Below are 27,906 nucleotides of genomic sequence, written 5' to 3'. Positions count from 1 at the left end.
ATGAACTGAAAAATGAAAATCAAAAATTAAACAAAAATAAACATTAGGTGGGGAACAGGGAGGATAGGAGCTTTTCAGTCCATCTCCAGAGCACTCGGTAATTTACTCCAATGGCAAATACTGGAGACCAGGTAACTTTGAGGGTCTCTGTTAGGCAAGAAACCAGCCCTGGTAGCGCAGTGGTTAAAGCGACTGACTGCTAATCGAAAGGTCGGTGGTTTGAAACCACACGCAGCGTCACATGCAGTCAGAGACACACGACAACTGCACACAGAAGTACACAAAATCACAGACATCATACACCGCAAGCACACACCTACCCTGGAGACACGCGATCACAGCTGCACAGGCACCCACACCGGTCACACAACAACTACACTCGCATCCCAAGAGACAAGGCGTACAGGCACATCCACAACAGGGACACACGTAGGATCAGCTCCAAAGTCACAAGGGCCGCACATTCACAAACACAGTACCACACACAGCTACACAAATGCAACCACACAAACACGTCCTGTAGACAGGCGGTCAGAACGGGACCTTCACAGGCACCCATACCCAGTCGCACAGACACAACCACGCACACACAATCAGAATCGCGCATTCTCAGACCGCTCCCGCCTGCGCGCTCAGATGGAGGCTCCAGACACGCCCCGTCCCCGCCCCGGACTCCCAGACCCCTCACCTTCTGACTTCTCTTGGTCGCGTCCGGGTATCCGCGAAGCTAACGATCGCGCCACGACGTCAAGAGGAGGGTCGTCGGGCCGCTGTGGACTCTGGGAAACGTAGTCCAGGGCCCGACCAGACACGGACAAGATGGTGTCCCCTCACTTTGAAGTCTGGGCTTGGCCCGTTTGACACCGCGCCCCAGGAGGCTTCAGAGAGTGTTCCCACTCCAAACCTATTACCAGGCTTGAGATGATCTTCTTCCAAGGAAGGCCTACTCATCCCGAGAGCCACATAATCTCGGGAAAGGGTAGCCAAGAAACAGTTGACCAGGAAAGCCTTATGGGAAATGTAGTCCAAGGCCGTAAAAGTGGCGTCGCCGGCAATAGAATCAAATACCAGCCTGGGCTTGGCCAAGGTGACAGAGCAATGCCGCGTCGCGGAGACTTCTGGGAGTACTCGCTCCCGTTCGGAGTGCGCAAGCGCAGCGCAGCGAGTGGACGTTTTGGTCTTTGTCCGCGGGTCAGTCCGGCCCCTGGGTCCACGTGGCGCGAAAGTAGGAGGTGGGACCTGGGCGTCTTGGGCCGGCCGGGCCGGGGACGCTGAAGGGGAGGATTCCCGATCTGGGGGGGCGCGGCGCGGGATTGAGGGTGGGTTTAAGAGTCTCGGGCCTGTGTGTGGGGCGAAGGAGGCCTCTGAGGAGGATCCAGCGTGCGTGACCCTGAGTTCTTCTACAAGTTTGACCGGATGTTCGGGGTTGATGAGTAAATTGAGAGACTGTGGGTGCAGAATTGTGTGTGGCTGCGCGTAAGAGGGAGATGTGGGAGACAAGCACTGAGGTAATAACATCTCAGCCTCACTTTCCTTGCCGAAAGTGTTGGTATTTGTAACGGTCCATCTTCCTGGAGCATCTGTTTTACTTGAAGGTTTGAAGGGGGGAAAAAAAAAGCTAAGTGGTAAATACTTTAGAAACCGATTTTTATATAAAAACGCATTTATTTTTAATGGGGATAGAATGCAAATAACCGTGATTTATTTTTTTAAACAAGCAAGAATAGTTTAAAGGAACTTTTTGTTCTAAGATGCCTGCTTCAGTCTGTCTCAAATCCCTGATGTTTGGGGTATTTTAATAAGGCTGCTGAGCGAAATCCTAGATAAATATTAGCTTTACTCTTAGAGAAACAGTGTCAAAGTGCAGAAAACCCAGGATTTGGGAGGTAAGATTTTGGGGTTCTAGAAGGTCACGCACAGTTACCTCATTTTCTGAAGAAATCTTAATTGTTGCAATGTTTATCCACGAGTCTGGAAAGATTCTAGGAGTCCTAACTCCTAATTGAGTGGAGGTGTTCCCAGGCCACATGGATTTTGTGAAGTAATGGAGAAAATTACTTCTGTCTGCAAAGATGCTTTTTCTAAGGAATTCACCCACAGTCATCCTTCACATAATTTTAAATAATAAGAAAGTTCAGTAAATAAATGGAGTACCAAATTAACATATAGACACCAAAAGCCTTCAAACACACAAACGACCAGTTAAAAGTCTTAATAGAAAAAAACTGCTACGATAGCAACAAAAATAAAATGTTGAGGAATAAACTTAAGAAATGTGCAAAACTATCAGGAAAGAACTTTAAAATATTGCTAAGGAACATAACACAAGACATGAATTAACAAATACACCATTTTTTCAATAGGAAGCCATCAAAGAATTGTGTTCAGACTTAAGTAAATTTATTAATTTAATGTGATTTTAGTAAAAATATCTACAGGTTTTTTTTCTTCTGGAATTAGACATACTGATTTTCATACGGTAAAATAGACAACTTGGAATAGCCAGCAAAATTCTGAAAAAGAAAAGCAATTGGGGTGTAGGGAGGGGGAAACCTAGCCAGAACATTTTTTAAATATAAAGCCTCAAAAATTAAAATAGTTATGGTACTGGTATGAACAAAGCCTATGAAGGGCAATTTTCCAGTATCTATGATAACTAAATATTTTTGACCCAGCCATCCCACATCTGGAGCCTTGGTGGCGCAGTGGTTAAGAGCTGTGGCTGCTTACCATAAAGGTCGGCAGTTTGAGTCCACCAGCTGCTCCTTGGAAACCCTATGGGGCAGTTCGCTATGAGTCAGAATCGACTTGACAGCAGCTGGTTTGGTTTTTTTGGATCCTACATCTGGGAATTTATTCTACAGATGTACTTGCACATGCACGAAGTGATACAGGTATGAATGAGGTTGCTCGTTGCAGCATTGTTTGGCATAGGAAAAGACTAGAATCAATTCATGCCCATCAGGAGACTGGCTTGATAAAATTATGGTGCAGCTATACAACAGAGTAATACTCAGCTGTACAAAAGAATGAGGAGGAAACTTTACTGGCACCATAAGAACCTCAAAAATGTAAGTGGAAAAAACAAGCTATCTAGAATGGTTTGTAGGGGATATTTCATTTGCAGTAAGGGAGGGAAATAAGAATATTTATCTGTATTTCCATTATAAACTCAAAAGATATACAAGAACTCATAAAAGTGGCTATCTCTGTTGGGCATAGGGTATTGGGGTAGGTAGGGCAAAGGTGAATAACGTTGTATGTGTTTTTTTTTTTTTAAAAGCTAAACTGCCTGTGTTAGCTCTGCCACTTTGTACCTGGTAATCTTAGGCAGATATTTAAACCTTCTATCTCAATTTCTTATCTCTTAGTACATACAGAGTTAATAATTGTATCTGACTCATAGGTCGGTTGTGCAGATGAAGGAGTTAATGGTGAAATGTCTGTTCAAGTCCTTTTCCTGGTATTTGATTAGGTTGTTTGTCTTTTTGTTGTTAATCAAGGGATGGTTTTAACACCAATAAGTGGAGCAGTGGTTAAGCGCTCCACTGCTAACAGAAAGATTGGCGGTTTGAATCCATCAGCCACTTCACAGAAGAAAGATGTGGCAGTCTGCTTCCGTAAAGACTGCAGGCTTGGAAACCCTGTGGGACAGTTCTGCTCTGTCCTGTAGGGTCGCCGTGAGTCGGAATCGACTCGATGGCAATAGGTTTGGTTTGGTTTTGGTTTTTAACATCAGTAGATAATCCTCGGCCAAATTAGTAATTTTTTCAGGACTTGCAAAGTGATGATTTTCTAGTTTTTTATTCCTTCTAAGTTTATTTCATATCTTGAATTGTGTCAAGTTTTCCCTGGCTTTTTCTTTTTTAAGTTGTCTTTCTGATGCTCATATTATCACAGTGTTAGCCAGTGCACATTCCTTCAAGCCTGATGCTGTCTCCTTTTGACTTGCCATCACTTATCTCTGAAAGCTTCCTTACACTTTATCCTTACCTTGTACCTTCCCTCCCAGATCTGGAATTGGCCAAGATATGGGTGCCAAGTGTTCTCATTGCTCCAGGGGTAACGTTGTTCTGAGGCCATTTCAGTGGCAGACCTAATATTTAAAAAAATTATGACTTCATATTAGTATTTCCAATTTAAATGGCACAGTATTTTTACATAATTTCTTAGATCTTAATTGTATTTTATACTAAAAATCTTAAAGCAAACTAACGTCAGTACTTATTTGCTTTGCTTTATCATACCCTATGAAGAAAATGGTTTCAAAATAACAATACTAGTATTAGTAGAAGTCTGCCTGGGTGTTGCAGATGTTTAAGCACAAAACTACTAGCGGAAGGTTGTTGGTTTGAACCTACTCCAAGGCCCCTTAAGAGACAGGCCTGGTGACCTGCTTCTGGAAGGTCACAGCCTTTAAAACCCTGTGGAGCAATTCTACTCTGCACGCACATGTGATCGCCATGAGTTGGAACTGACTTGACAGTAACTAACAGCGTTAGTAAGGACCGTAAAAATACTGAATCATGTTAAAAAGGTCTTTAAAGCTTTTTTTGTCCTTAGAATGCATCCCACTAAAGAGTGCAGTCCAAGTTCTGTTCTGCAGTCATTTGAAATAAATCCTTTCTTTGAGGGATTATGTTACCAAGGTAACATACAGTTGGCTTCATTTGTTTCAATATGTTTTCAAGTTAAGGGACTGCTTTTTAAATAGGAATTTGATTTTTTAAGAGTAAGCAATGCATTTGTAGATTCTGAAGTCAAAAATACATCTCAGGGCCATCTCATTTCATCTCATCCTGCCCCCCATCCCATTCTTCTTTGCCCCATGTGAGCTTCTTGGTTTTTGTTAGTTTCTTGTTTATCTTTCAAGTAGGTTGTTTGGCCAATAGTGTATATTTATCTTTCCTATTCCTCACCCTCCTTAAATAAAAGGTAATGTACCATATACACTTCTGTGTACCTCACTTTCTTCACTTAACGTGTCCTGGAGCTCCCCTCTACTTTTTTTTTTTTTTAAATAAATTGTGGTAAAATACAGATAACGTAGAATTTGCCATTTTAACCATTTTCAAGTGTCCAGTTCGGTGGTGTTAGTTACACTCATCACCACTATTTGTTCCCAACATTTTTTTCATCACCCAGAATAGAAACTCTGTACCCGTTAAGCAGTAGGTCCCCATCCTCCTGCCCCTTAGCCCATGGTAACCACTAATCAACTTCTGTCTCTATGCATTTAACTCTTCCAGATACTTCATATGTGTGGGATCATACAACATTTGTCCTTTTGTGTCTGGATTATTCTACTTAGCATTATGTTTTCAAGGTTCGTGTTGTACCCTGGAGACCACCCTGCTTCATCATTTTATATATATATATGTGTATATATACATATATATGTATACGTATAAAATAATATAAATAATATGCCATTGTGTGTATGTACCATAGTTGATTCAGTCCGTTGTTGGACATTTGGGTTGTTTCCAGTTATTTGCCGTTAACTAACATTACAGTGATGAATAATTTTTTGTGTCGTTTTGTACTTATGCAGGAGTATCTCTAAAGTAGATTTCCTACAAGTGGCATTGCCCAAAGGGTAAGTACGTGTACTCCTACCAGCAATGTACAAGAGTGCCTTTTCTCCCAGAACCTCACTGTCAAGAGTATAGCGTTGAATATTTGATTTTTTGTGGAAGGGTTAAATGGGAATTGGTATCTCAGTGTAGATTTAATTTACATCCCTTTTTATGAGTGATGCTGCATAGGCTTTCATATGTTTAAAGGCTGTGTGTATGTATCTGGGAACTGTCTGTTCATATCCTTTCCACATTTTTTTATGGGGTTCTCTTCCTTTTAGGCTTTATTTATTCATTGGAAAGGTGAACCCTCTGTGAAATGAGTCGCAGATTTTTTTCAAGTTTTAATTTGTGTTTTGACATTGTCTACAGTAGTTGTTTCCTTTCTAAAGCCATGCAGAATCGGAGGTTTTTATTTGTATGTAGTCAGATTTACCAGTTTTTTATCTTTGGCGTCCTGGTCAGAAAGCCTCCCCACTCCAAGTTTCACCAGTGTCTTCTTACAAGGTTTAGTTTTTATAGGGTTTCATGTGGTTTTTTTTTTAATCCATTTAGAGTTTATCCTGGTGTGTGCTATCAGGTATTCATCTGGGTTTTCCTTTTTCCAATTGGCTACCCAGTTCTTCCAGTACCGTTTATTAAAAAGTCTTATTTTTACTGTCTTGAGATGTCTCTTTTAAACCATATATTAAATTCCCGTAGATATTTGAGTCTGTTTTTGGACTTTATGTTCTCATTCATCTTTTAGTCTATACTCATATACCAGTATTTTATCATTTTAAATAACTGGCACAGCTAGTCTCTTCCTGCCCGTCTTTTTTTTTGGTTTTTGGAGCTATTCTCGATTGTTTAGTCTTCCCTGTAAACTTTAGAGTCAGCTTGTCTAATTCCAGAAAAAAAAAACTGGTATTTATTGGGACTGCATTCAATTTGTAAAGTAACTTAGGAAGGAATATCTTGATGATGTTAAATATTCCTTTGTAAATACATGATATGTATTTTGTTTGTTCCAGTTTCCTTCCAGGTCCTTCTGGAGTGTTTTGATTTTTTCTTCTTTTTGGCTTTAAGCATTTAAGTTTATTTCTAGGTATTTTATCTTTTATGTTGCTTTAATGAATGGAGTCATTGTTCCCATTATATCTTCTTATTGGTGGTGGGTTTTGATCTATATGAAGCTTACTGATTTGTGTGTATGTTATTCCCTGCTAAGTTATTGAGTTCTCTTATTTATAATTATAGTATATAACTGAGACAGTGGACATCTTTGTCTTTATCCAGAATCTGATAGAAAAATGAAAATGTACTTACCTGTGCCATGGGGCACAAAATACCTCATGAATGCACATACACATTATTTTGAGCCTGCAAATAAAAATAACTTATCCACGTGAATATCACTGAATCCTGGACACCGTACCTTCCCTACAACACGCAGGAAATAGTGTACTTTACAAGCCTTTTCTCGCTATACAGGAGCCAGAAAACACACAGTTGCACAAAATCATCCTTCCGGAATGCATCCCTCTCATGAGAATGTCTTTTAACACTGCAACATGACGGCTACCAACTTCCTTGTTTTTTACGCAGTGACGCAAGCCCAGGCTCCTACGACAGCTTGTCTTAAAGTGGTACTAACGCCAGCTAATAAACCTCCAACGGTAGAAAATGTACAGGGCACTAATACGTGCGAACGGGTTAAATCAAGAAAGGCGTATTAAGACTTATTTTACTAGTGTGTGTGTGTGTTTCTAGCGTTTGGTTTCTGTTTTATGGAAGCTGCTTCTGTGGTGTTAAATTCATAAATATTCATAGCTGTTACATCTTCATTCTGACTCATTTCCTTTAGCGTTAGCTGCCCTCCTTTGTCTTGCTGAATACTCTTTGACTTCAGTTTTACCTAGTGCCATGATGATGATCGTGATCCCAACTTTCCTTTGGTTTGCCCTTGACTGGTAGATCTTTGCCCAACATTTTTGTCTTTTACTTGTCCAAATCACTTTGTCTTACTGTGTTCTTTTATGCACAGTATCTTGTTGAGTTTTGCTTTGTATGCTAATCGGAAATTATTTTCATTTAATAGCCCATTTTTATTTCTTGATACTGTTTGTGTACTAGTCTGGAAGTTATTTTAATAGCTAATTTTTTATCTATTGTTATTTTCTTTAATAGCCTATTTTCACTCATTGATATGGCTAAATATTTTTGAGTTTAGATCTATCATATTATGTTTATTGATAATATATGTAGGTTTTTTTTTTCTTTATAGCCTTTCACTCGGTGATTTTCTTTTCACTTTTGTGATTGTTGTTCTCTTATTTAGGAAAGTTTGTATTTTTGTTTCGTAGTTACTAATATAGAAAAACTGTGCACTTGGTCCTCCTCTCTCTAGAAACAGTGACTGTTGGTTCCCTACCATCAGCACCGATTTAGCTTATATGTTCTTCCCTTTATTCTCCCCCAGCATCTAAGTAGAGGGTCAGTGAAAAAGAGGAAGACCCTCACTGAGATGGATTGACACAGTGGCAGCAACAATGGGCTCAACATAGCAACGATTGTGAGGGTGCTGCAGGACTGGGCAGGGTTTCGTTCTGTTTCGTCCCTGTGAGTCGGAATTGACTCGACTGTACCTAACAACAGCAGCAGCATCTTATTTTAGTGCTTCCTTTGGACTCTTGAACAGGCTTCAGCGACTGCTTCATTTCTCAGCTTTAAATGATACCCTCTTTTTGTCAGCAAACCCTGTGGCGCAGTCTGGCTGCTATTACAGCTTCTGCTCTCCCGGTCTCCCACTTGTAGTTAGTTGTTTGTATAGTGTCAGAGCCTGTGAGATCTGCCCGTATCTTGTCACTCTGATTCCCACGTTTTTCATCTTAATTCTGGGTAAAAGTTTATAGAGTAAGTTGAATATTCTGGGTCAGTTTTCCCAGGTATATGTGCCTTTTCAACATGCAAGTTCAAATTATCTTTTGTTTTAGGAATATGTTCTTGAATTACAGTTTTAAGTATTTTGCTTCATTGTTTATGTTTTTCTCTTTAGAACCTCCAGTTATACATATGTTCACTTTCCTTTGATTGTATATAACTCTGTATACATAAGTCTGTGTCTGTCACCTTGTATTGATTTGTCTGTCTTTTTTTTCCTTTTTATTGTTTATTTTTAGTTTGTAGCTTTCTTTTTTCTATCCTCTGTCTCTTACCGTAATTCTTGTAGGTTTTGTTTTTTCTTGTGCTTCCTATAATTTAGTCTTCATTTCTGAAATGATTTTGCTTTTTCTTAGATTTGTTTCCTGCCTTCTGTCTGTTCCTATTTTATAGTCTCCTGTTTTCTGGCCATTCCATCCTTTTGAGTGACCATTTCTTTACTCAGTTCCTATGTTTCTGTTTTGTATTGTTCGTTTTATAGCTTTGATGACTTTAAGTTTTTGTGTTTTATATTTTAAGTTCATTTCGTTATGTTGTGTTTTAGTTTGCATCTGAGTTTATTTAAGTGTTGGAAAATTATGTTACTTGTTTTCACAGTTTTTCTTATCCTTGTATGAATGCATAAAAATTATTTTTGTGTTACTCATATTTGTATGAGATAGATTTTCTTAGAAGTACTAGGAAAAGAGAGAGTTACTAGCATCCTGTACTTCAAAGCTGAAGTACTTCTTCATCTACAGGACTTTAGTGTGGCTGTCTGTATAACCCTTCATTCTCACAATGTGTGACCCTAACCTGGTTGAGGCAAGTTTCTACCTCCAGCCCTGTGTTTCCTACAGTTCTTCAGAGTACTAGGATGATACACTTACTTTTAGAAGTTGCTAAATCTGGCACCTTTTCCGAAGTAGTTTTTCTAGCCTGCTCTATCTGCTTCCCCCTACAGAACTTTTCTGTTTAACCTACGTCCTGTTTTCAGTCGTTAGCTCTCAGGGTGAGGGCTTTTTAATCGTAACTGAAATATTAGCTGGAGATTTCTGAACTCTCCCAAGTTCTTAGAACCCCCCTCAACATTCCCAGTTTTTCCTGAGGCCTGTTTGAACTTCTCCTTAGGCCTCTTATTTGGTAGAGTTTAGGTAATTTTTATGTCCCTAGTTTTGTCATTTATTATGTGATTCAGTTACAGCAATTCTCAGGGTAAGTCCTTCATTTTGAGACTGAATATTTGCTAGTTATTTCTGAGATCTGTTTCCTCAGAGTAGAACTGCCCCTATATGGTTTCCAAGGAGTGGCTGTGGATTTGAACTGCCGACCTTTTGGTTAGCAGCCAGGCTCTTAACCACTGTGCCACCAGGGCCAGAGAAAAAACGTATTCACTCTAAATTATGTATACGTGAGCCCAGAACAGCCAGAGTAGCATAACTGGTGCAAGAACCACAACAGTGTGGTGAGGGCAGCAGCATAGACCAGACAATGGTGAGAAGTCCTTGAGGAAACAGAGTACACGAATTGGCTCGGGTCCGCCCCCCGCCCTAATCATCTTGTTTCTTTGTACGGTTTTCAGAACTGCTTGAAACATTCAAAACATTCAAAACTAAGCAGCTACTACGCTCCTGCTAAAACCTTTCCTTGCCCCTCTGACTATTGGTTTCCTAGGATTCTGCCTTTGGCCGTCTTCTCACACTGTGTAAACTCTATGAGCAGTCACGGTTCTGTTGCACTACGTCTTCAGCGACAGTGATATTCTGACAGCTGACGAGATTCCCGTTTCCATCCTAGGCCTATCGTGAGCTCCTGCTGTATACGCAGCTGCCTGCTAGATGTCTTTACCTGCATGTTCCTCAGAAAGCCGGCACTGAATGTCCAAGATCTCAAACTTGCTCTCCCTCCTCGTCGCAGGCTCCCTCCAGCCACCTCACCCTCTCGTGTTTCCTCTCTTGTGTACGTTGCTGTTTAGATCCGTTTCCAGACCTAGCGCTGCCATACCCAAGTTCACACTGATGACAGAGCTCTTCCAGCACACACAGCAGATAAGATGTGTGTGTGGTTTGTGTAAGTAGTAACTTGTATATGATTTCAGATTTGTTGAGAAGTTGGAATAGTACAGAGAAGTTCCGTATATCTTTTCCCTAAGTCATCATTTATGTTTTGCTCTTTTGCTTTTATTTTTCCTTCTCTCTTTCTCTAAATATATGTGTGTTTGTGTTTTTTTTTTTCTGAACCATTTGGGAGGAACTTGCAGACATGCCTCCTTTATCTCTAAATACTTCAGCATGCATTTCCTAAGAATACAGACATTCTCTTTTCAAAATCACAATAAAATCCAAACTCGTTGCTCTCGAGTCGATTCTGACTCCTAGCGACCCTACAGGACAGAGTGGAACTGCCCCATAGGGTTTCCAAACAGTGGCTGGTGGATTTGAACTGCTGACCTTTTGGTTAGCAGCCAACCTCTTAACCAGTGGGCCACCAGGGCCAGAAAATTTAACATTGATAATTATTATCTAATCTAAAGTCTATATTCAGGTTTTGTCAATTGTCCCAATAATGTCATTTATAGATTTTTTAAAAAATGTTTTTTGAATGAATGGGCACACATACATTTACAAGATATTTCTTGGAAGTTTAATCAGAGTATGATGCAAACAAGGTAAGTATTAGGACTCCAGGAAAAGCTTTTTTTTTAAAATCCTGAATACTGTCAGAACAACTTCTTACCCATTGTACCCAGGTAGCTTAGTTCTGATAGGTGTATGTTGCTATAGTCAAAGATATGAGGATTAAATTCAACAGTTAAAATCCATTCAGGAACCGGTGCAGGAGTGTGGTGCCAGAGAACAACAGCAACCAGCCACGTAGGCTATGAACAGCTTCGTTACGTTAGTAAAATTCGGAAAGTGAATTTCCCCCTTTTGCCCCCATTTCTGAAATGTGTGGACACTAAATAGTTTAACTTAGAGTATGGTCTTGAAATGCAGAATTCAAGGAGTCCTAGTCCCTTTGCCCACAAGGTTCTGTGTGCTCCAGCCTCTATGGCAAAAGATCATGACTTTGTTCTTTTTCACAGGGCTGCTTCCTTTTGCATTCCTGGAAACCACCTTCCTCATCCTTCAGAAGGCCTGGCAGCCCCAGGGCTCGGCCTGAGTTCTAGGATGGTGCTTTATCACTGGCATTAACATTCTAGTGCTGTGTCGTTTCCCCAACAGCAGGTAATACAGTGATGCTCCATTGAAGCAGGAAGATGAGCCTGGACGGTGGAGAAAGAATTGGAGAGGAAGTCTGTCCAGGTGAGTGAGTGACAACCAGGGAGGTCATAATTCAGTCAGCATTTACTCCGAGATGTTTTTCCAAGGACATTTTCTTATAGGCCCTAGTCTTGGAGTATCAGTTGGTGTGAGTATTTGTTTTTATACTCTACTTCTTTTCCATCAGAATCTAGAGGGTCTGGTTCCCCACTTATCTCAGTTCTGGATGTCAGTACTTCATAATTCATTTGTACTGCCTCTGTTGTGATCGTTTTCTCTTTCATGAATACCCTCAGTCACATATCCCCCTGTGGGTATAGACTCCTTTTCTCATGCATTGTCCTTATAGGTCTAAAGCCTTCACACGTTTTTTTGACATATACACTCCTTTTCATTACCATTTTCTCTCTTTCAGTGGTCACATGCCTTGGGGTTATATTGTACACTTGCAGTCATACTTCCTGTTGTCTCCTTATCCACTTCTCGTCATACATCAGCAAACTCCTGCTTCTCTCTTGCCCCCTGTGTACTTCTGACAGAAGTTACTGGCTTAAAAACCAGTGCTGCCTTTCTGCGACTGTTCTTATGTGTGTGCATGTATTTATGAGTGTGTTTATTTGTTTTTTAATATAATACATCAACTTGTAAAAATCTTTGAACACCAAGGTGTATACTGAAAAAGTCTCTTCTCACCTCCGACCGTTAGTCCTATAGTTCCTTTTCAAAGATGTAGTCACTTTTAAGAGTTTCACATGTATCCTCGTTGAGACAGTGTATGAATAAATTAGCATATGTATCTGTGCTGCAAATATGCACATACATGCCTTCCGTTTTTCTCTTAACGTAAATGGTGATATGCGTTCTATTGTATACATAGTATTTTTCTTGGAGAGTGTTCTCTACTGATACATAGTTTATTTAACCAGCCTCTTATTAATGGGCATTTAGGCTGTTTCTAGCTTTGTTATTGAAGATACAAGTACATACCTTGTTTATATTGTTTTGCGGAGATGTGCAGATATAACTACGTGGTAATTTACCCTTAGGTGGAAATGATGTGTCAAAGTTATGTTCATAAATTTGATAGAAATAGGTTCATTGCTCTCAATCGTAGTAAACCAATTTACGTTTCCATCAACATGGTATAGTCATATATATTAAACAACTGTTTATTGAGTGAAGTGTATTAGGCACCGTTTCAGTACTGGGGGAATGCCATCCATCAAAACAGTCAAAAAAAAATTCCTTCCTCCTGAGGTCTGTATTCTAATTAGGGAAGACAGACTATAAATAAGTAAAAAATACATTCTATCTTATATTCTATAAGTGCTATGGAGAAAAATAAAGCAAGGAAAATAGGTACAGAGAGAGCCAGTTGGGATTGTAATTTTAAATGAGTTGGTTAGGAAGGTCTCACTGAGGATATCCATTTGAATAAAGATCTGAAGGATGTGAGAGAGCAAAACATTCAGCCAGAAAGAACAAAAAATATAAAACCTCCCAAACAGGAGCTTCCTGTCATGTTCAAAGAGTAGTGATCAGAGTAGTGGTGTAGAGCAGAGTGAGCAAAAGGGAATAAGAGGAGGTTTGGTTAGGTAGCAGACCAAATCATCTAGGATGCTGTAGAACATTGTAAAAACTTTGGCTTTTATTCTGAATGAATTGGGAGATAGAGGTTTTGACCAGAAGAGTGAGAAGATCAGAATTACATTTTAAAGGAATATTCTGGCTGCTCTATAGGGAGTAAGGTATAGTAGGCAAAGGAAGGGAGATCGGCTGGAGACTGTTGCAGTATCCAGGTGAAAAAGGCTGTAGTTGAGCTAGTGAGAAGTAGTCAGATTCTTAAGATATCTTAAAGGAATGGTTGACAGGATTGGCTGATAGATTGAATGGATTTTGAAAAGAAAAAGGAGTCATTCAGATCAAGGTTTTGGTTTGAATAATTGGAAGAGAATGTACTGACATTGGAAAGCTACCGGAATTTTGGGGATATAGATCAGAAGTTTTGGACTTGTTAATTTTGATACATCTATTGATCATCTAAGTGTACATTCAAGTAGGCAGTTGGATAGACAACTCAGAAGTTAGGGGAGATAAAAAGTTATGACCCCTTCTGTCCTGCTATGAGGAGCCCTAGTGGCACAGTGGTTAAGCGCTCAGCTGCTGACTGATAGGTTGGCAGTTTGAACCCACCAGCTACTCCGCAGGAGAAGGATGTGACAGTCTGCTTCCGTAAAGATTTTCAGCCTTGGGAATCCTATGGGGCAATTCTGCTCTGTCCTGTGGGGTTGCTATGAGTCAGAATTGACTGTGGTGGGTTGGGTTGGGTTTGATTTGTCCTGATATGCATGCTCTTTTATTCAGGGATGGTGTCTGTGCATTTCCTTGCTCATCCCTATATTCCCTACCAAACAGGGGTGCCACTAGTTCCACCAAATGGTAGCTCTGGTGGTACAGTGGTTAGCTTGGTTGGCAGTTTGAACCTATCAGCAGCTCTACAGGAGAGAAGACCTGGTGATCTGCTTCTGTAAAGATTATAGCCCAGGAAACCCCATGGGGTAGTTCTGCTCTGTCATAGAGGGTCACTAGGAGTCAAAATCAACTTGATGTCATACAGCAGCAACAACAACGGGTCCACCAAATATCCTTCAGCCAGCCTACATTCCTGGATTCCGTTGTTGCAAATGAGGAGCTGGTGATTTGGCCCTTGGAGGATATGATTCATGTTTTTGGAGATCACTGGGCTTGAGGACTTGGCCTTAGAACAGCCGCAGTAGCTGTCGTGGTTGGACGCTGTTTTGCTTAACAGACTGCATCCTGCCTTCTGAGTTGTATCCTGTTACTTCCAAGTTGATCCTGATCCTGAGTTGTAGCCTGTTAACTTCCTGATAAACCACATAACTGTAAGTACAGGTCAAGAGTTCTGTTAGATGTTGCAGCAAATTACTGAACACAACAGGGGAAGGAGAAAGCTGAGGTGAGGGGGTGTGGTTGGTGTTGGATATGATGGAGTGGTACAGCAGCTTGGAGAAGTTGGAAATCTGGGACATATTTAATCTCCACCTGACAGGAACCAACTTTGTGCTGATTCTTATTAAATACATTCATTTACCCAGATATAGATGGAGGTTGAGAGAGCAGGCAAGTAGCTTCCTACCAAAGCGATTGTAGGGGAAGGAAAGGACGTTTATAAGAGGTGGTTAAACTACAGACTTTCTTAACATCACTTTCTAGCTTAACAAGAATCTCTTATTCCTGGTACAATCTGACTAAGGCAGTATTTCTAAAACGAAAGTACAAACATTCTTGATGTGTAGGTTGAGTAATGGATTGCAGTCTGAGTCAAGCTTCATTGGAGTCTCTGAAATGTAAAATCGAGGAAAGAGTGAAGATTAAATCAGCTCTAAATCTGAAGTCTTCTGAAATGTAAACATCACCCATCCAGCTAAGGAGGAGTGAGATAGGGCTTGGGAATTCACTCAGTGAATTCCCTGAAAGCAGTCAAGATAGCAGGTTTATTTTTATAAGTTAAAGCGAAAATCTCTGTACTTATTGTGTTATAGATGGTCATGACTTTTACAGCTGCGATCTGCCTCATTTTAATAAACTTAGTCTGTATTTAGTTACCAATTTACAAAGAACTAGTAGAAGTACAGTGGAAAAATCCCAATGAGTAATAATTTAGGAGTCAGGAGAGGGCACTGAGGCTTGATATATACCTATCTTGGCTATGAAGTTATTTATAGGTTCTAACTGTATTTAACATTATTCCTTACTTTTTTTTGATGAACAGTGTACCTTCTCTGGGGCCAGCTGTGTAAACATTCTTAACAGGCACTGAGTAAATCTTTACCTAGGTTACAAATTCTGGCTTTTGTTTTTCAAGCAGTAAACTTTGACAGAAGGCTAAATGATTTCTTGAGAATAGTAGAAATGATATCTTAGTTTAATCCAGAATGGAGCTTTAAATTTAGGTCTGAAGTCACTTAATTCAGATATGCCAGCACCTCAGATTCTAAAATTCACATACACACGTCTTAGAAAAAAGGATCTATTTATTTTATGTTTGTATTACTCATTTTGGATTTCTCTGCCACTTCTGTTTGATTGATGCTTTGATGATCTCTCATCTTGCTTTATGTTTCTGTTTTTCTTGTCTTTTACTCGTCTTTCTTTACTTTCTCATACTCCTAATAGAGGTGACTTCTAATATCCTGCATTCTGCCTTTTCTTATTCCCTTTATAAATTAATGCCTGGGAAGAACTCATGCATTTTGAAGTTAGAAGTAACTCTTCCAATTGATGTTAGAAATAACATTACATAGTATCTGTGTGTGTGCGTGCCTTCTCTGACACACATTCTAAATATGCTCTGTGCCACCAACTGCAAGTGCCGTTTTTCTTCCTCTGACCCTAACCACTAGAGCTAAGTCAAATCTCACAAGTTAAAGGGCATAGTCCTCCAGATTACCAAATCTGCCCAAGACTTCAGAATCTAGCCATAAGCTTGGGGCTTCCCAGGCCCCCCTCACTACTAACCTGCTGGCTACAATTTCAGTTCTATAATTTGCTAGAATGACTCACAAAACTCAGGAAAGCACTATACTTACAACTACAGTTCTATTTTAAACGATATAAATCAGGACCAGCATAAAGGAGAGATGCGTAGGGTAGGGTCTGGGAGAATCCCGAACGTGGCGTTACCATGTCCCAAAAAGGGACATGTCACCCTTCTAAGCATCTCACCAACCAGGAATCTCACCCAAGCTTCAGTTTTTATTGGTGTTTAATTATGTGAGCATGATTGATTGAATCATTGCCCACATGGCTAAACTCAACCTTCAGCCCCCTTCACCTGAGCTTGGAATGATGTCACTTGGACCTTTCTGGCGTGGCCAACCCCCACCTAGGAGGCACCTTGTTAGCATAACAAAGATTCCAGTCACTCTGGAAATTCCAAGGGTTTAGAGGTTATCTCAGGAACTAAGGACAAAGACCAAATTCTTTGGGTAAAGTTAATTGTATCCAGCACAAGTATGAATTCTTACTTTGGTTTATTTCTAGCCTTACTGTCTTGCTGGCCATAATTTTCTCTGCTTACAGGACAGCTGTCTGACTGATTTCATTCTCATAGTGTCATTGAAAGTGTTAACATTCTACCCAAATTACAAATTTTATTTCAGTATTTTCAGGTTCACAGAAATCACCTCAGACCAGTTTCATGGTATGTCTGGATTCTTTCTTTTCTCATGGTTCTTGTGATATGGTCAGTCAAGCCTTTAAAAAGATGTATTTCATTCTACTCTAGAGAGAACATGTGAACAATATGAATATGAACATATTTCCTTCTCTCTGTGAAATTAATCTTTGTCTTTGATTATGAAATGATCTACTTATGCAGGTCCTACTTATCATTTAAACTTGAATTCCATTTTCATTAAACTGTTCCTGTTATTGATCTCCATTTCCCCTTTGATCTTTTGATCTTCCATTGTCCCTCACGTCTTCCATAGAAACTCAAAAGTCCTCAGTAAATACTACCTTACATGTTTTTGATATTTTGGTGTTCAGAATCTGTATTATAAACTTGTTGAAAGGAAGACTCTTATTTTAATATTTTGTCTGCAGTTTTGACTACACATGAGGTGCTTGTTAAATCTATATATTGTCATGTGGAGAGATTGTTACCAATTCTCAAATTTTTTTCTTATGAGCTTTTTCAAACAAAAGAAATGGAAAGAATAGCACAATGATCACTTATATACCCACCACGTAGATTTTACAGCTAATATTTTGCCATGCTTGTTTCTATATGTTTGTATATCCGTGTGTGTATTGTGTGTATGCTTAAACATCATGACGCTTCACTCATAAACAAGTATGCATTTTCTAAAAATAACATTCTTCTACATAATCAGAATATCATTATCATATCTTAGAAGATTAACCATAATTTCCTAATATGTAATATCTAGTGCATATTCGGATTTCCCCAGTTGTCCCCAAAATACCTTTCTATTTTTTTTTAAAACGCCAGGATCAAATCAAGCTTCAAATTTTTGCATTTGATTGTTGTCTTTTTAGTCTTTTTTAAATCTAAAACTATCTTCCCCCACCTTTTGGCTCCCTGTTGTATTGCCCCAGTATTTTTAAAATACCTACTCTCAGCTACGTAAAGAAAAGAGTAGAGACGTTAGTGCAATCTAGCGTCTCAGGTTATAGTTAATATGTTAAGACTTAACTACATACAAATTGGATTTAAAAATATTTAACATGATGAAATGATACTCGTGAAGAGTGTGCTTCTTAGCTCAAGTAGATACATGAGATTAAATGGGCAGCTCCTATCCAGAGGTGAGATGAGAAGGCATAGAGGGTCAGGAGCTGGTTGAATGGACATGGGAAATCAGGGCTGTAAAGGAGGAGTGTGCTGTCACAGTTTAGGGAGAGCAGTTAGGGTCACGTAACAATATATGTATAAATTTTTGTATGAGAGACTAACTTGAATTGTAAACTTTCACTTAAGTACAATTAAAAAAAAGATGGAAGGAATACACAAAGTCACTTTACCAAAAAGAATTGGTCGACATTCAACCATTTCAGGAGATAGCATATGATCAAGAACTGATGGTACTGAAGAAAGGAGTACAAGCTTCACTGAAGGCATTGGTGAAAAACAAGGCTTCAGAAATTGCTGGAATACCAGTTGAGGTGTTTCAACAAAGGGATGCAGCGCTGGAGGTGCTCACCAGCACCTCCAATCATGTATAGGAGACCAAAAGGGGAACACCTGCCCAAAAGCATTGATAAGAAGGTAAGAAAGGGAGAGGAAAAATGGACGGTGGAAATGGGGAGTGTTGACACATCGTGGGGATTGCAACCAATGTCACAAAACAATTTGTGTATAAATTGTTGAATGAGAAACTAATTTGCTCCATAAAGTTTCACCTGAAGAACAATTAAAAAGAGGACATCCAAATGTACACCACTCAAAAAGATGCCGGGTTTTAGGAAAACCGATTTTTGTCAAATCGGCTTTAAAAGACTAAGAAGGGAGCCCTGCCATAGTGCTGAGAAATTGGAAATGGGCACCAAGACGGAAGTGTGACAGGACAGGAAACCAAGACACTTGTGCTCCTGACTTTTGCCCCAGTTCAAAACCCAGAAGTGTGGCACACGTCCAGACATCGAGAGCCCATGCGTGCTGCTGGGTTCAGCCAATCAAGAGGAAGTGAGGGAGACACTCAGGCAGAAATAGTATTAGCAAACAGGAAGTGCCCTAGTTTACCTACCGATTGCAGGAGTGTACCATGGTGGTGTACTAGCAGGTCCAGAAGGGGCCCCTGAAACTGAAAGGTGTCGCAGAGCTCTGTGTGACCAAGTGGAAGAAGAAAAAAAAGACGAGGCGAAACTTCTGGAAGCGATGGGAACGAGTGAAAAAAACGAGAAGCGGCAGGGCCTGGACAAGCAGACCCCGGCCCAGGTGGCCTTTGAGAAGATGCAGGAGAAGTGGCAAATGGAAAGGATCCTGAAGAAAGTGTCTAAAACCTGCAAAGAGAGGAGGACTTAGACACCTGGACGCAATCACGGAACATTATGACATCCCCAAAGTCAGCTGGACCAAGTAGTCTCCCAGCCCCTGGGCAAGGTGTGGCCTGAAGGGGAAGCGGAAGACAAAGTTGGGGTTATATGTGGTCCCTTTGGCATTTTCTAGAAACATTCTTTTACCCATACCTTTGCATTTTCTGCTGCAACAGTGCAATTTGAAACTGTCTTCTTGATCTAGAACTTGATTAAAGTAAGACTGTCCTTTCAAAAAAAAAATTTAATACGAAACGTTAGAAAAAGTGAATTTGTGATTTAAAGTTCTGGAAGAGGGGTTTGTATGTAAGAGACAACACTGGAGAGGTCTTTTTAAGAGCATGTTACTGGTATTACTGGAGCTGCTTCCAGGAGGACCTGAAGATTCTAAAAATGTTAAAAGATGGACAGGGTCAGTTTAAGCCAAGGAGGTACATGAGGAACATGACGTACATAATTGTAACTCATTACATAGTTAATACACTTGGCAGCGTCTTCCTCAGGTTCTGTGAACTTGTTTAACTACTGCTTAGAATGTTCTTCCCCCAGAAATCTGTAAGGCTTTCTTACTTCTTGAGATCTTCACACAAATCTTGCCTTCTATCTAAAATTGAAACTCTTTACCCCTCTCCTAACTTGTTTCTATAGGACTTATCCCTTGTTAACAAACCATAAATGCTTTCTTATCTCTCTCCACTGGAATGTAAATTCCATAAAGTGGCGAATTTTGTCAATTTTTTTTCAATATTTATCCCTAGTGCCTAGAACACTGCCAGGCACATAGTAAGCAGACCAGAGTATACTTGCTGAATGAATAAATGAGAAATATTTTGAGCAGCAGTTCTCAAATTTGTTTGTTCTCTTTAAAAATTAACATCATTGAGATACAATTCGCATACCATAAAATTCATCTTTTAAAGTGTACAATCAAGTGGTTTTTAGTGTATTCACAAAGTTGTGCAACCATCTTTACTATCTAATTCCAGAGTATTTTCATTACCCCAGGAAGAAGCTCCATACCTATACCCATTAGCAGTCACCTTTATAAAAAATTGAGGACCCCAAAGAGCTTTGATTTATGTGGGTTATAGCGATGTTACTGAATTTAAAATAGATTTTAAAAATATTATTTTAAAAAACAACAATAATATGAAAACTTAAACAGCATTTTTTAATAAATTCTTCCCAAATAAAAATTTAGTGAGAGGAATGGCACTATTTTGCAAATTAATGTCTGGCTTAATAGACAGCTGGATTCTCATATCTGTTGTTCTCATATGTTTTGGTTGAAGTATCTGAAAAAAAATCGGCTTCACAGATACATAGTTAGAAAAGGGAGAAGTATGTTAGTCTTTTCAGATAATTGTGGATATTCTTTGATGCTATACCAATACTTGACAAGTGGTAGTTTCTTGAAGATAGCTGCAATGTAGAATTTGCAAAAAAAATTTCATACTCTGTTATATAAAATCATTTTGTTTGTCTTAAACTTTGAATAGATCTCTTACCCATGCATGATTTTATAACATCATGCATTGGTTATTTGGAAAATACTGTTTCACTGAGTTATGCAGATCTTCTAAATATTTCATTATGCGATGTTTAAAAAATTGTATTAATATCACCAACAATGTTATTAGAAAAGTTTTAATTATTGGCAAGCCAGCAGTCTCACAGTGGAGTATACAGGTTTTCTCAAAATTCTAGTTTTTGCTTGAAAACTTTCAGTGCCAACATATACTGTCAGTTGTTTTCCTTAAAGTGATAGGCTCACTTCATACTGTTTGAAATAAGTGTCTGCCAAATAATACCCAAGTCTGAATAACCGTATTTGTAACTCATTCTTTCAAGTAAAAATGGTGCTCCTTGAAAAAAGTGACTTATTTTACTCACAACTTAAATAATTGCCCAAATGCTTTTCCTTGAGACAACTGTTGTGCTTTGGTATACAGCAGAAGTATGTATATACTAAAATTATATCTCTATACATCCCTTTTTTGCTTTTCATGGAATTGATATTTATCACAATGTTGTTTGGTTTTCTGTATTTAGCACAGATTCCCTTGGACTTCACTCAGAATAACAAAAGCCCTCTCATTACTAGTTTCTACTTCGTTAAATGCATTGGGAAATCTGTTGCATTTTCTCCCCCGGAGGTATTGCTCCTGGAATTTTTGTCCTCACTCTCTAATCTTATCTGGCTGTTCTCTAACCTGATAGCTCTTATCTTGGGACTTTACATCACCATTATCATGGAAATTTTCTTCACTTTTTCCGTATGATGTGTCCCTTTTCTTGGATCCTGTACCTATTGCCTTTCGTGTTTACTGATTTTGGCGGAGCACATTTGCCAGTAGTATCCTGAGAAAAGTTCATTTTGAGGTAGATTTTTGAGGATTTGCATACCTGAAGAATGCCTTTAACTCTCCCATTAGATAGGCTGGGTTTAGAATTTTTTCCTCAGGATTTTGTCTTTCAGCTTCCTATGTTTCTGTTGAGAAATTTAATGTCATTCTGATTCCCATTTTTTTGAACGTGTTTTTTCTTTCTGAAAACATTTATGATCTTCTTTCTGTTTTGAAATTTCACAGTCATGTGGCTAGGATCTTTTATCATTCATTGTGCAGGGTACTGAGTGGACCAAAACAGGGTACCTGACCATGCCTGGGTCTGTTAGGACAAGGCAGTATAATCCTTCTGCAGGGAGGAAATCCTGTTATTGGGGGATAATACAGTTTATCTTTTTTTCCCTCTCATATTGTAAATTTCTAAAGGAACTTCTTTCTGCTTTTTTTTACAAAATGGAACAGTTAACTTCGGGAATAAAAAGAATCAGCATAAACCTGATTCTTAAGAGGCAGTGGTCAAGTATATCCCTGCTTTACAATTTCTCCATTATTTCTGACACCAGTGGCTCCCCCCACGGCACTCCTTTTCTCTGGTTTGATAATTTGCTGTAATGGTCATGGATTGTACTTACAGTTACGTGGTTTATTATTAGGGTAGTAAAAGGATACAAGTAGAAGTAACAGGATGCAACATAGGTTCAGTGTCAGGAGAGGTACATGGGTAAGATCTTGAGAGGTCCTTGAAGCATAGAGTACGTCCCTCCCCTCATGAACCAGGGCAGCTTTTGGCCAGGATAGCCCTTGGATCAGAAATGCCCCCCTGCTGGTACAGATCATGACAGTTACCTTGGCAGGAGATAGAGCTTTATCAGTTACCTTGTTAATTACAAAGTGGGGTGGCCCTAGCTAGACAGGACAAAAATAACACACCTTCAAGGGTAGTGAACAATTCAGGAAATCCCCTAAATTTGTTTTGCAAGAGCCAAAGGCAAAAGGCCACACAAGGGAACTCATTGTACTACAAAAACATTATTACTGTTTCACTGATAAACTTCTCATAACTGTCTACCATTGGTTTTAGGATTTTGTTTGTTGTACCTGGCCTTTATTTCCTCAGAGGTTTTTTTTTTTTTCTCTCAGTTTTGATCGGTCATGTTAGGGTTTCTCAAGTGTGTAGGGGACATTAACTGCCAGTCATATTTAAGAATGACTCACTAAAAGGCGATTGTAAGCTCTTGTGTGCCTGGGTGCTTCTAGTCATCTGGTCGGCTTCAAAGGATGACAAGAAAAATGTCTCATGGACCCAGGGTCCCCTCCCTGCAGAAGGAGTATATTGCCTTACTCTAGCAACTCCAGTATGGATAGGTCCTTCGTTTTGGCCAATGAAATATGAATACTAGTGACCAGTATTATTTTTTGAGGTCTATCCTAATTAGGTTTTTCTGTGCCTCTCAGTTTCTCCAGAAAAGGCTCCTCTTCCCGTTTCCTTCTCACAGGTATATACTCTTGGTTACCAACATTTTTCAGGCTTGGCTGCAGAAAGGTGCTGAAGATCCCATGATATATTTAGATTTAATTCTGTTTCAGGATAGTGCTTTTCCTTTGTCATCTCATTTGCTTGATGTCCCTGAGGTTCACTGATTAAATTTCTGCAAAGAATAAACTTACCGTTTCATACAAAGGACTGGGAGAGTAGAGGTCTGTTTTACTTTCTTTTCATCCCCCCATCCTTCATCCCTTCTTTTGAGGTATTTGATTCCCTCCATTTCCTGAGTCTTCCATTTTACAACACTGTTCAGCTTGTCATTGGCATTCTTTTTTGCAGGCACTTTTACATTATTTGAATTTCCTCAGTTCTCCGTGTTGAAAATCTTCCATATACGTTCCATTCTCACAAATTTTAATATATGTCATTTACTGATGTCTCCTAGTATATTCTCTTTTTCTTGTGAGGGACTGAATTGCTGGGTGGAGGGCTGTGCGGACCATGGTCTCGGGGAACATCTAGCTCGATTGGCATAACACTCTTCATAAAAAAAATGTCCTACATTCTGCCTTGGTGAGTAGCATCTGGGGTCTTAAAAGCCTGTGAGCAGCCATCTAAGATAGTCCACTGGTCTCACCCCTTCGGAGAAGGGAGAATGAAGAAAACAAGATACAAGGAAAAGATTAGTCCAAAGGACTAATAGACCACAACTACCACAGCCTCCAGCAGATTGAGTCCAGTACAACTAGATGGTGCCTGGCTACCACCACTGACTGCTCTGACCAGGATCACAACAGAGGGTCTCAGAGCTGAAGAAGAATGTAGAACAAAATTCTAACTCACAAAGACCAGACTTACTGGCCTGACAGAGACTGGAGAAACCCCGAGTGTATGGCCCCTGGACACCCTTTTAGCTCAGTAATGAAGGCACTCCCAAGGTTCACCCTTCAGCCAAAGATTAGACAGCCCCATAAAATAAGACTAATGGGGAACAACAGTCCAGGCAGAGACAAGGACTAGGAGGCAGGAGGGGACAGGAAAGCTGGTAATAGGGAACCCAAGGTTGAGAGGGGACAGTGTTGGCATAGTGTGGGGTTGTTAACCATTGTCATAAAACTATATGTACTGTTTAATGAGAAACTTCTGTAAACCTTCATCTAAAGTGCAATTAAAAAGTTTGTTTAATATCTGTCATATACTGATGTCTCCTAATGTATTTTTCTTGTGAAAAAAAATTTTTTTTAATTATCATTTTCCCCTTTGCTGTCATTTTAATGGAGTTCTGGGAGGAGGCAGTTGCTGATTATTGCTTTTCTTAGGCATTCCAGGTGGACTTACTCAATTTTGTGGTCATTTTTTTAATCCTATTTGTTAACTCCTCATTGTTATGCTCAGTTGCTGTTACCTAAAATGGAAAGGTTATTTTTCAAGAGTAAGCTTTGTGGACCCATGAACTTTTTCTAGCAATATATACTTCACATGGTTTTCTTCTCAAAATGTAATTGGAGACATTGGTTATGAAAATGTTTTCATATGGGGAAGAATGGCTACCAGAGTTAATTCCATAAAGGCACAATCTGAAATTTTATTGGTAGTACAGTAATGTAAAAATTCACAAATAGTGATACCATTAAGTTAATATTTATTTTTTACCTTGTGCCAGCCATGTTTTCAAGCACTTTATATCTTAACTCCTTTAAATGATGATTCTTCTTACTCTATTTTAGAAGAAGCTTGAGAAGAAGAGCAGATAAAGGCGACAAGACTTGGGAGGCAAGTTACGTCCATCTACAATAAAGTACAGACTGAGGAAAAAGGCATGACTACATGAAAATTGGAAAAATCCTTCCTTTGATCTCAGACTTTATTTTTAAAGGCAACTCCTGTTTGAATTCACCTAGAAAGTTTGAAACACAATTTAGACTTGTCTTAATCATGAAGGGTGCTGTGTAGCAAAGAATCAATTAGTTTAGAAATCCTTCTGCACAGTGTACTCTTTATAGTAATAAACCCCTTTAAAGTGTGGAAATGCCTTCAGTTAAAAAAATTTGAAGCCTATCTGATAGCAGAGTACTAATACTGGAGAATACTCTATGAATTTACTGAATGTGAGAAGACTTGCACTCACGTCTCATCTCATTAAATGTACAAGCCACGCTGGAGAGGAACCTTGTGGTTCTAAGAAAAATTGAACCTTTAGCTAGATGACAGATCTCATTCAACAGAAATTCTTACTGAAGAGAAATCTGAGTGTAAGAAAAGTTCATTGAGTGTTAATTTATAGTGGGAAAAAACCTATATACTGAATATGATAGAAGTTTTTACTCGAATTTTCTTCCCTTTTCATGTGAAAGATTATACAGGAGAGAAGTTTTGTAAATGTAAGAAATGTGGGAGAACCTTTTGCTGAAAGCAAATCCTGATTCATCAAAAAATTCATATTGGAGAGAAACCTTGTGAATGTGGGAAAGCTTCATTCAGATGTCAAACCTTAGCCAGGAGAAAATTTATAGCGGGGAGAACCCCTTTACCTGTAAAGTTTGTGGGAAAGTCTTCAGCCACAAATCAAATCTCACTGAGCATGAGCATTTTCATACTAGAGAGAAACCTTTTGAATGTAATGAATGTGGAAAAACCTTCAGCCAAAAGCAGTATGTCATTAAACATCAGAACACTCATACTGGAGAAAAGCTTTTTGAATGCAATGAATGTGGGAAATCCTTCAGCCAGAAGGAAAACCTCCTTACCCATCAGAAAATTCACACTGGAGAGAAACCTTTTGAGTGTAAAGATTGTGGGAAAGCTTTCATTCAGAAGTCAAACCTCATCAGACACCAGAGAACTCACACAGGAGAGAAGCCTTTTGTATGTAAGGAGTGTGGGAAAACCTTCAGTGGCAAATCAAACCTTACTGAGCACGAGAAAATTCATATTGGAGAGAAACCCTTTAAATGTAATGAATGTGGAACAGCTTTTGGCCAAAAGAAGTACCTCATAAAACATCAAAACATTCACACTGGAGAGAAACCCTATGAATGTAATGAATGTGGAAAAGCTTTCTCTCAGCGAACATCACTTATTGTACACGTGAGAATTCATTCAGGTGATAAACCTTATGAATGCAATGTATGTGGGAAAGCCTTCTCTCAAAGCTCATCTCTTACTGTGCATGTCAGAAGCCATACAGGTGAGAAACCCTATGGTTGTAATGAATGTGGGAAAGCTTTCTCTCAATTCTCAACGCTTGCTCTACATTTGAGAATACACACAGGTAAGAAGCCTTATCAATGTAGTGAATGTGGGAAAGCTTTCAGCCAGAAGTCACACCACATTAGACACCAGAAAATTCATACTCATTAAAAACTCTTGGAAACAAGAAAGCTTTTATCAGGAATTTACACCTCATAGCACATCAGAAATAATCATTCTGAAGCAAAGCACCACAAATGAGGGAAACTTTAACAAAACTAAAAACCTACTGGACACCTTAGAAGTCATATTGAAGAGAACATTTGTATATAAAAAGACTGTGCCTAACAGAAACCTAACAGTAAACAGCAAAGGTAATGCTGAAACTTCAGAAGCATTTCCACTAAAACTGAAAACAAACAGATGCCTGTTATCATTGCTGTCAGCATAGATCTGGAGATCCTCACCAATGTAAGAAGGAAAATAACTTGTAAGTATTGGAAAGGAAGAAAGTTTTGAGGTGATACTATCTACATATAACATAAAACTCTTATGGTATTGATGCAGCAGAACTGAAGAAAACCCAGAAGCAGACCTATGCATTAATTATAATTTGGGAATGATAGAAATGGCATCAGGAAGTGAGGAGGTAATGAGACTATTTAAAACATGGTTTGGAGGTTTCTTGGGGTGGAGGGAGGGGCGAATAGAGCATAAACAAAAGTTAATTCCAAAGGGATTAAAAACAGGAACATGAAAAAGCTGTATATTAAAATCATGACCTTGGGAGTAGGGAGGCATTCTGTATAACAAAAACACCTAGCGGTTCTACTCTGAGTATCTATACTCAGGAAATACATACAGGATATTTACTGCGGCATGATTTGTAGTTATCAAAAAATTGAAAGCAACCTAAGTGCCCATCAGGAATGAAGTAGAAAATTCTTACAGTGAAATAATGTATCTGTAAAATGCAACAAGATTTATGTGTATTAACAGAAAAAGATCTCAAAAATCACGTTGAGGGAGAAAATTAAATTGCAGAATGATGCATTTAGTGCAATGACATTTTTGTAAATTTGAAAACTTACTCCCAAAATTTATATATTGATAATGCATAAATATGTGTAAATATTTCAAAAATTGGAAGGATACTGTCCAAACTCTTTATAATGGTTGTCTGTGAAGAGTGGCTAAGGAAAGGGAATAAGTGTGGGAGGTGGAATGGGGATTGGCTAATGGGAGCTTCAGCTTTATATATGTAAACATCCGTTTCTCTTAAAAATGAAAAAGAGTAAATATAGTGGTTATTTCTGGATTGTGGTATATGGATACCTTGTCTTATTTTTTGTACTTTTCTGTATTTTTAAAATTTCTCAAAATAAGGGTGTTGGATGGGAAAGCTGTACCTGTAGAAATAATGTTATAATGGATTCATTCTTAATCAAATACTAAACTTTTTATAAAAATATTTCTAAAATTTTATCAATGATGAGTGGATGGACTTGTTCCTTATGTAATATGAAATTATTAAAATTAAAAATGATAGCATAATACAA

General features: G+C 38.9%; 1 protein-coding gene and 1 pseudogene across 1 annotated transcript; both read left to right on the top strand.

The window, feature by feature from the left end:
• Positions 1-1,147: 1,147 nt before the first annotated feature.
• ZNF146 (zinc finger protein 146) lies at positions 1,148-27,665 on the top strand. The gene is made up of 3 exons (XM_004388094.3): positions 1,148-1,232; positions 11,705-11,785; positions 24,886-27,665. Exon 3 carries the CDS (start codon positions 25,619-25,621, stop codon positions 26,516-26,518), a length of 900 nt encoding a protein of 299 aa, XP_004388151.1. The 5' UTR covers positions 1,148-1,232; positions 11,705-11,785; positions 24,886-25,618; the 3' UTR covers positions 26,519-27,665.
• LOC111822757 (protein FAM32A pseudogene) lies at positions 18,601-19,718 on the top strand (annotated as a pseudogene).
• Positions 27,666-27,906: the final 241 nt, after the last annotated feature.

The sequence above is a fragment of the Trichechus manatus genome, unplaced genomic scaffold (assembly GCF_000243295.1).
Source record: "Trichechus manatus latirostris isolate Lorelei unplaced genomic scaffold, TriManLat1.0 scaffold00207, whole genome shotgun sequence".
Lineage (NCBI taxonomy): Eukaryota > Metazoa > Chordata > Mammalia > Sirenia > Trichechidae > Trichechus > Trichechus manatus.
Note: the sequence above shows the minus strand (reverse complement) of the source record. Positions and strands in the feature narration are given on the sequence as shown.

Bases quoted from the DNA above. Each gene is read 5' to 3' on its own strand.
- ZNF146 (XM_004388094.3), top strand. From the start codon at position 25,619: ATGTGGGAAAGCTTCATTCAGATGTCAAACCTTAGCCAGGAGAAAATT.